This window comes from Camellia sinensis, chromosome 7, assembly GCF_055761805.1.
Source record: "Camellia sinensis isolate YWXY chromosome 7, ASM5576180v1, whole genome shotgun sequence".
Classification (NCBI taxonomy): domain Eukaryota; kingdom Viridiplantae; phylum Streptophyta; class Magnoliopsida; order Ericales; family Theaceae; genus Camellia; species Camellia sinensis.
Genome location: NC_138967.1, coordinates 163,884,236 through 163,894,225, shown reverse-complemented (window position 1 = coordinate 163,894,225; position 9,990 = coordinate 163,884,236). Strand labels below are relative to the sequence as shown.

The window sequence follows — 9,990 nt, the reverse complement described above, 5'->3', positions numbered from 1 at the left end:
ACTATACGTTTTAGTCAAAAAATAAAAAATAATGTAAGTTGTCATAATATTTTTATATTTTTTTGTATATTTTTTTATAAAAAATTAAAAATTTGTTAAAATAATTTGATCTCAAACAAAAAAAAATTATTAACTTACAATCAAAGGTGGTCTTATTGCAATAAATTCCTCCAATCATGTCCTACAATCAAAGGTGGTCTTATTACAATAAATTCATCCAATCATGTCCTACGTATGTACACGTGTACGGTCCCCAGAAGACAAACCCAGATAAACGGCTAGGGTTTACATGCACTTTCCTGCATCTCTCTATCTAATGATCAATTGCTCTCGACACTGATACTTACGGAAGAAGAAACAATAAGAAGAAGACCATCTCTGAAAACCCGAAGGAGAAGACCATCTCTGAAAACCCTAGAAATTTCCTAATTGTTTTTTTAGGAGAAGAAGATGAGCGAAGAAGAAGGGAAGGTTCCTTATCATCACCGTCACCAGCAAGAGCAGCAACAACAACAACGAACTCAGTACGGAACGTTTCAGGGCGTTGCCAACTACCCTCCTCCGCAACCGGTGATCGGATTCCCTCAGCCTATTCCGCCGCCCGGTGCCGCCGATGCTCCACCGCCGGGTTACGATGCTCATGGGTATCAGGCTGTTCCAGGTAATCCCTGCTATTCTAGTTGAATTCTTGAAGCTCTCTGTTTCATTGATTCACTCCAAATTTAACAATTCCTGTAGATCTTGCTAGAAAGCCTCGATATGATCTTTGTTGTTCAGTTTGAAAGACATTATGACAAACAATTGAGCCAAACAGAAGGAAATTAGGGATTGAAAGTGGGTTTTTGAACTTCTATGAATGATCAGTGCTTGGTAGTGGGTAACAAATTGAAGTCATTACAGGTTTTAATCTTTAAGGCTGTGTTTGGTTTATGGATTTGGTGAGAGATTTGGAAAGGAAAAGGGAAAAGATATAAGTGAAATGTGAATGCCCCTTCCTAAATTCCTACCCAAATCCATGAACCAAACATGGCTTAAGGCAATTAGGTGTGAATCCCACATGAACTTTTTGGAAAACAAATTTGTGATGATCTATGAACTTTTTAGTTATTTGGGTTGTTATTTATGAGTTCAGTTATTTTATATTTGAATTTAAATTAGTGTGATGCTGCTCTAGGTTATGCCGTTGCTGAAGGAAGGCCTGTAAGAGAGCGCCGCCTTCCTTGCTGCGGTTTTGGGTTTGCCTGGTTTCTGTAAGTTTTTATTATTATTTGTGTGATTGACCTACCAATGTAGGTCATGATTTAAAGATTATGGCATTGGTTTGTAGATTTGTTTGGCAAGCTTTGCATCTTCTCCTTTGAGAAAACAAGTGGGTTAAGGTTTCAAATATTTAGCTGTACTTGTGAAATTGAAAATTGAAAATTTTGCTTGGATGAAATTGATTTGGAAATTTTGAATGTTTTAGGTTTTGCCCTTTTGCTCTAGCTTATCTTTGCTTGGTCACATTGTTTTGTGTTACATGATAGTAGAGCTTGAAAGTCGACACTTGCACTTGTGAAGAAGTTGGACTTTATGATAAAAACTGATGCTGTTCATCCATATTACCAAAAGAAAGTGTGAAAATAAGGAGAGGGAATGATAGGAAGGAAGGAAGGAAGGAAGGAAGGAAGGAAATGAACTAGAGAAAGAGAAAAATCTGATGTAGTTGGTCGCTGTGAAGTGCTATGCCAATTATGTTCATTTGGTGGATGAGGTTAAACTTTTTTGTGTTTTCAATTTCCTGCATTTCTCTCCATCTTCGGCCCATTTTGCCGCAATGCATAAAAAAATTGGAAACATCTCTTTGTGTGTACTTATGTGTTTTCAATTATGAAGGAAGTAGGCCTTGTTCATTTTTGTTCCAAACGGACCGGAGTTTTTTCCTATAAAGGTTGCACTAAGTGTGATGAAATGGACCCTTTGTGTGATTCTCTTCGGCCCAGTTCTGAAATTCAGTTGCCTTGTATGCATTGTAACTTGTAAGAGACTTTGCAAGTTTCTTGAATAAGCCACTTTACAATTGCCTAGTTATTTACATTTAGGGTAACATAATGAGTTTACATTGTTGTTTTTCGTACAGCTTGTGTCAATGTGATCATTTACCAATTTATAAAAATAATCATTATTAGATAGAAGAATTTCACTTTTACGCTTGAAGTGACTGGAGTTACTTTTACTTGTATCATTATTTTGGTCATGAATCTGACATGATGTGTTAATATGCCCGGGTTTCTGATTTCAGAAACCTGATATATAGTAATGTTTTGATTTCATTTGTCATTTTCTATAAAATTCTTTTATTTTTCTTTTGCTGCATTTAATCCTGCCATGCATAGTTAATAGGAATTTTCCACTTCTTCATGATGGTTGATAATAGTGAGCTGTTTGTATTATGAAGGTTCATCATTGGTTTCTTCCTTGCTGCTATCCCCTGCTATGTTGGGGCAATCATTGAGAAACCAGGATATATCACATGCACAGTTGCGGTGAGTAGTTCTTTTCTGTCATTTTAGTTTAATTTGCAGACTCAGGACAGTTTCCTATTTTTTCGGTCATTGATTTTACTTCTTGGTTTAATTCTTAGTAACAAAGTTAGCACCGTTGTTTTCGTAGTTATGTTACTTCCACATACATTGTCCAAACAGGCCTAGGATGGAAAAAAGGGCTTGTGCAAGTGTTGTTTATATGTTAGTATATTAACTTATGAAAATTCTGAAATTAATTAGTTCTGTGGAGTTAGGGAAACCATTGCATGATGTCCCCAAAAATGGTTGAGGGTGCTATGGCCGTGATTGGTTTGATCGCTATCATCTTGCTACGCCATGCCTCCCTACGTGTGGCGCCCTATGTTGAGTACGCCGGTTTCCTATCTCTGGCAATCAGCTTCTTCGCAATCACAACTATGTTTCTGCCTTTCACCTGGATCATCTGTCCTGCTGTTCTCCTTTTGCATGCGTTTGTCCGGGCGTTCTTCAAACTCCGGTAATCCTCACAAACTTTAATTAGGGTTTTCTTTTCAAATGCCAAAATTCAAATATTATGCACTCACTATTTTTATGAAAAAAGTACATATAGAACCCATAAATTTTTTTTTTTTTTTTTGAACGGGTATAGAACCCATAATTAGATACACAGATCTCAATAGTCTAATTATTTATTTATTTTTTTAGGGTAAATTACAAATGCATCATGAGATTTACTTAAAATATAAATTACTCATTGTGTTTGAAAAATTATAAATATTTCATTGTCAAATTTTTTTATTTATCAGATTAACTGAAAAATTGAAATTCTTAACCGCTGTCCTATGTAATAATAAAATTTCCTAAATTAACATCATTACTATTAATTAATTTGATGTTTTATTAATAAAAGGGGTTAATTGTTATTAAATTAAAAACCTCAAGGGTTGGGATGTAATTTTCATCACTGCAAAGAACAATTTGTGTTTTAAGCGAATGTATTCGCCGGAAATCGCCTCTCTCTCTCTCTCTCTCTCTCTCTCTCCCCAGTGAGCAAATGAACAGTCTTTTGAGAAAGGGAGTTTATATACTTTGGTTTTTCGTAATAGTTGAAATTGACGAGGGGCATTTAAGTAATTTTGCTCCTCGATTTTCAGCTTTCCGTTTAAGCTAAATGGAAAAGCAGCTCCTCCCCCACTCAAAGAAAAAGCTGAAAATCAGCTTATAAAAAGCTATAATCTACACCATTAAGCTACACCAAACACACAAAAATAACTTAGTTTAAGCTATAAGTTGACTTAAGCTAAAAATAAATTGTGCCAAACGGGGCCTTAGTAACTAATAAGCTACAAGAGCTTACACAGTATTCACAACAAACCATTGTTAGACATCACTGAGAGCTTTGATAGTTAACAAAACCAGTGAAACAAAAACTGTTGTAATAGAAATACCAAATTAGTTACAGTTGGAGTTGGTTAGCTAAATAGTTAAGAGTTAGATTAATCCTAGTTAGTGAGTTCTATAACTTACTTTAGTGTCTATACAAGATAGTCTCATCCCTATGATCTGTATTAATATTGAATCAATTGAAATGAATCCTTTTTAGAACATTGATAGCAGATGCTTTCTGTTAAAGGTTATAGGTGTTTAGACTCTGCCACTAGCAAGGTTTATATGTCTAACGATTATTTTGGTTATGGCTTATTAATTGATTTTTATATTTATTACGAAAAAACGTGTAGAAAAGTAGAGAGATGATGTGACCCAAATAAACTAATAAAAGTATTGCCAAATGAACCTAAGCATGTAATTTTTTATGAAGTTCATTTTCCCTTTGCCAGTTCTCGCTCTTCTCTTCCTTTTGTGAAGTCTTCTTCCAGGCATAAGGGTTTCTAAGCAACCTACTATCCGATTCTTTTTGTTTGGCTCTTCACTTTCAGTGGAAAATTAAGCAACTGAGCATCTCCAATGCCTCTTCATGGTATTTTGGAAGAGGACGTCTACATGTCTCAGTCAGGGCTTTGTTGATTAAGCTCATCCTCATCTTATTTACAAGCTAACCAAAGCCATTTATGGACTTAAACAGGCCCCTAGAAATTGGTTTTCAATCTTTTCCTCTCTCCTTTTAATGGTTTAAAAAGCAGCAACCATGATGATTCTTTTTTTATTCGAAAAGACTTCCACTACAATTATTATCATGCTCATTTATGTTGATGATATACTCATCATTGGCAATGATTCAGTCTATATTGCTTCTTTAACTCACATGCACTCTTTGTTTCCTATAAAAGAGTTGGAAAATATCAATGACTTCTTGCCAAGACTGGCATGGCTGAGTGCAAGCCTTATTCCTCACTCATATCTGTCATGCCCTTTTCTCATATTGGTGCTTCAATGCCATATTCTCAACTATCCTTCATGGAAGGTGAGAGGTCTAAGGAAATTAATTAGGAAGCTTGTGATGTCTAGGAAATTAGTTGTAGTGTTCTCCCAAAAGATTGTTCTGGGAAAAGGTGATTTTTTATGGAAATTTAGTAAAAGGTTGATCTATTTGGTAGTCTACATTCAATTTAGGCTAAAGGCTCTTTTATTTTGCAAAGGAATTTATTTCTTAGAAACTTCATCTTGCACGAAGGTTCCTTTGTGTTTTGGTGAACTTCAACGGGTCAATTGGTGAAACTCAGTGCTTTCAATTGGTCTCAACTCAGTGCTCTTTATCAAATGTTCTTTGCCCCTTGGACTTTGGAAGGGATTTATTTGAAGTCTTCACAGTTGGCGATAGGAATGGTTGTCTAAGATGTAGCCAAGGCATAATTGGTTTTAAGATAATTCATTGATGAAATGGTCATTTTTGTTCTACCCAAGATTGGAAGAATATTCACAAGCAATATGTGGAGTAATAGAGTAGGCTCCACCGGTTGTTATATTCAATTTCTGCCTTGATAGTATCATGTTCATCGTTTGGAGCCTTTCTAGATGTCTTTCTTAGCAGTGCCCAGTTCTCCTTGTTGATGAATCTGCTGAGAGTGGTTTTGCTTCAATTCGATTTTATGATGTTGAGATTTTATGAGCGAAGAGGTTTTTTTTTTTTGGATAAGTGTCATGCCTTTATTAATTAGAAAGCAATAGAGTTAGGCATGGAAGCTTCAAACTTAAGAGATTATTTTGGAAGGACTTGTCCATATTAGAATACTTTTCTGGACAACTGCTCTGTTGCTATTGCCTCTTTTTTCAGTGGACTGCTCCATTAAGGCCTTTTGGTGCTCATCTTGAGTTTAGTATGTTGGTGTTCTATTACTTTGGTTAGCTGCAAAAGTCTTGAGTTTAGGTGTGTAGCTGTGTTTTTGGGTGTATTCATTTTAATGCTTTGGTAGTGTTGTCTTGCCAACTTTGTTTAGGTTGGTTTGGGATTCTTACTTGATTTGCTTGGGCCATATTCTAACTTAGAATGTGCTTATTAAGCAATTATATTTTTTCTTGAACTTCTCGATGTAATTTGTTGTACTTTTTGTACTACATAATTCATCAGTAAACTTTTATTTTGCTGATAAAAAAAAAAAAAAGTAAGTTTGCTTAGTGCTTTGTAGTACTTAACAATTACAAGGTCAAATTTGGCTTTTGCAGTTAATCATACTTGTCAATTTATGCAGAATCCAACAAATGGACATTTTGGTACTTATACGCTCTCCATTTGGACCTGTTTTAATTCTTGGATGCCTTTGTGGTATTCCCAATGAAGAGATCGAGAAAGATCACCTTTTCGATGGCCAAAAAAAGATGATTTCAATTGGAAAAGGCTTCAACACCCTTTCCCAACCCTTTTTTTATTTTTTATCTCTCAAAGACTTAAAATTTCATTTTTGACCCTTAGAAGCTCAAAATACATAACAAAACCCTAAAGTCCCAAGTTTTCCTCAGAATGATGCACGTATATTGAGTTTTGATCAACATGGTGCAAACTAGACTAAGCACGGCACATACCCCCCCCCCCCCGCCCCGCAAAAAAAAAAAAAAAAAAAAAAAGTGTTTAGGTTAAGGAGATATCATTAATGAGTTCTTTGGTCAATAGTCTAGTAAGATTCCAAGAAAGATCGGAGTAGTCAATATAGCCTCCCTTCGATGTTCAATCTCCTTAGATAATAAAGTTATCTTTTTGACAAATCTCACAAGGTCTCAACCAGTTGATGGAAATGTTGAAATTTAGAAGTACAAATATATATGAATATATATAAGCAGGTGAATAATTACGAAGTCATACTTAGCCACAGACCAGAAGTTCTATTATATTTCCAAAAGAATAATACAATTTTGGATGGACTTTAAACAAAAGGATACTCTACTAATGTCTACGATAGCCAATAATCTTCGAAAGTTTCTGGCTCTCCTTCATCTTAGTAGGTCTCCATGATATCTGGCAAGAAACGCCATGAGCTTGGAATGCTCAGTAAACGTATACATACCCCACCCCATTTTATAATCCAATACACAATAATGATATGATCATAATATATAGTGGAAGTAATAATCAAGCAAAGCTTAAATTAAATTTCATTTCTCAAGAATAACGGTCAATCAAGTTAATTTTCGGCAATTCCCCGCGAAATGCTATTCCTACCCAACCACTCCCATTGGCCACGGGCAATTTTGACTCCCCATTGATTAAACAAATACCAATGCGTCGCATATCGCACAATTACCAATGATGCCCATGCACCTAGGTTACATACCCGAGTAGTGACATTACGGTCTACCACAAGGGAATGGGCTTCCAGGCATACTCTCGTTGTGTGAAACTTTCACTGCCACCCTTATACCTCCCAATTCCGTTAAGCAGCTACATTACCTCTCGTGCCATGCTAGGGTTTGAAAACACACTTGTGTAATACTTAACTCCTGAGTAGGGAACACATCCCGCCAATCAATAATTGAAATCAACAAGTTGTTATCTCATAAGATTTATCTTAGTGATCGAAAATCTAATACCATCTTTATTAAGCTTCCCATTGAATTAGATAAATTTGGTTAAGGCTAGTGCATGCCATGAGACAATAATTCATGAACAATATCATAGCATCATTATTATGAAAAATAGTTGCAACACATGTAGATAATCATACTAAGGCATGAACAAATGGCTACAAGCATATTCATGAAACTAGAACTATGAGCTCACTAATAAAGTAGATTTCCAGATTTGGTACTTTCTAAAGAGACATATGCATATTTTTCCTGAACTTGGCCTCCTTATGGTGTGTAGAGAATTTTGTCTAGTTTTCGGAACATGTTTTAGAATTTGAATACCTTTCCTAGATTTTTATTTATTTGAGAAATACACCAGAGCTGTCTCCGTTTGTTGGCTGTTACGAAAAACGGATTTTCTCTCAAACCACTCACTCTTTTTCAATAAAACCTTTTTTCCTTGGAAACTAACACTTAAAGGAAGATTTGGACATAAAAATGAGGTCAAGGAGATTTTTCTGTATTTTTCTAGAATTTTTTAAAGTAGGCTGTAAAAATCTATCTTCTTGCACAATATTAAATATAAGAAGGTTTGAGTGAAAAGAAGGCGACTTAGGGAAATTTCTCACTTCCTATGAGATTAAAACATGTTAAATAATGTACTTAGATTTTTAGAGTGATGGTTTGCCTTTGAACTAGTGTGAGATATGGAGAGAAAAAGATAGCTATCATCCCTTGAGTGAGAATACCAGTAGGAGAAGACTCAAGGCTCAACCCATCCATTTCACACACAGGAACAACAGAATATCAGAACTGAAATGATAGTAACGGTCCTCTAGGACTATGTATTTGAACAAGAAAATAGAAGAGGAGATTGTGTTGTGGCTTACATGAATATTTATGAAATGGTGGCACAAGATTTTCCTTCTATCTTCCCTTCCTTCACCCCCAAAGCTTTTTCTATTTATCTCTTTTCCTTTCAGCTGTGGGTGAATGTGGTGTATGAGTGTTTTCTTTTTTTCCAAAACGTGGAGGGAGAGTGACGTATTTATAGGTTTCACAAGCTTACTCTACAATTTTCCCAAGCTTCCTTCAAAATCTATGTTTAAAGCTTCCTCAAAAATCTGTGTTCAAAGCTTCTCTAAGAATCCATGTCGAAGGCTTCCCTCAGAATTCATGTTCAAAGCTTTCCTAAGAATCCATGACCAAAGTGTACAAGTTTAAACATATATATATATATATATATATTATGGTACTACTTGGGGTCCAAGTATAATTTCAATAAATTATGAGGCTAGGGCTTAATTTGATTACTTGAAACATTTACATAAGTGTAATATTTAATTGGATTAGGATTTGAAAGTTTAATTCAGTTAAAGTTTCTCCGTTTTGAATTAAACGATGAATGCAATGAGAACCAGAAATCTAGGATTTTAGTTGACCAATCCTAATAAAAAAGTTAATTAATTATCATTAAGGTATTAGAAATGATCCCTAAGTTATCGGAAGTGATTAGGGTTTGCACCTTTTTGATCGGCGCTCACTTCCAATTTTAGGGTTAAAATTGCAAGAAAACAAGAATTCGAGTGCTTGCATTGAAATAATTCTAAAATAAGGGTTTAGAAGAAATTACAAAAGTCAAGGGCCTTACACATACCGCACTAAGTTCTCTATGCTACTGTAGACACAAATTTTAAAACATTAAGTGTTTCAACACATTTCAAAATTTTATGTTACAAATGTCCACTGTTTAGTTTTTTGACTAAACAGTGTTGATTATTTGAATAGTAGGTTCTTATTTCCGATCTGTATTTCAGATTGTTAATTACACATTTTATACAAATGAAACCTCCGATTAATGAAAAAACAAAATAAACAACAAAAGACAATTTAAAAAAAAAAGAAATATTTTATTGAGATTGTTATGGCTTTTGAACCCTCGAATACAAAATACAGTTTGGGTTTGGAACCCTTTACCTATTCATCACCATTAGCGTAGGCTCTGAGTTCTCTAGGCTTATCGTCTTCTTTCTTGTAACGATTTGTTTAGCTCTCAATTTCTTTCTCTCTCTCTCTCTCTGATCTTTTCACTTCTGATTCTCTCTGATCCTCCGTCTTGTGTGATGGTCCTCATATTTATGGAAGGCCATCAGGTGATAGGAATGCTTCATCTTCAATTTGAATTTCAAATTGAATGATAGCGCCATTTAAATTTTGAATAATAGCGCTATCTGATTAATCGTATATCTGATTAACCGGATTGATCTTTGGGGTTTCATCTTGTGTGGTGTCCTTGCTGTAGGCTCTACAGGTGTCATCTTTCGTAGGCTCCACGTGTCATTTGCGCATCTTGAATAACGTCGTTAAGATACGACGCCGTTTTACTTATGTACTTCAACGGATCATATTGATTTTTTTAAGGAAGTGATTACCTACAGCCTTCTTATTATAGGCTCTATACGTGTCATAAATTTAGTTAAAATTTATGTGTCAACAAATGCCCCTCGTGGTTTGCACAAGTGAATTTTCT

General features: G+C 35.0%; 1 protein-coding gene across 3 annotated transcripts in view; it reads left to right on the top strand.

Annotated features, from left to right (window-relative positions):
• The first annotated feature begins 268 nt into the window (after positions 1-268).
• LOC114315562 (large ribosomal subunit protein eL20z) overlaps positions 269-9,990 on the top strand; it is a 34,015-nt gene continuing 24,293 nt past the window's right edge. Inside the window, exons 1-4 of one of the 3 annotated variants that reach the window (XR_014336352.1) lie at positions 269-661; positions 1,175-1,250; positions 2,438-2,525; positions 2,766-3,021. Coding sequence is in view for 2 of the 3 variants with exons in the window: in XM_082879686.1 (XP_082735812.1) it covers positions 451-661; positions 1,175-1,250; positions 2,438-2,525; positions 2,780-3,021 (617 nt within the window). In the remaining variant the exon portion in view is untranslated. The remainder of the gene's footprint in view (positions 662-1,174; positions 1,251-2,437; positions 2,526-2,765; positions 3,022-9,990) is intronic. The other 2 variants (XM_082879686.1, XM_082879687.1) reach the window with 2 other exon arrangements.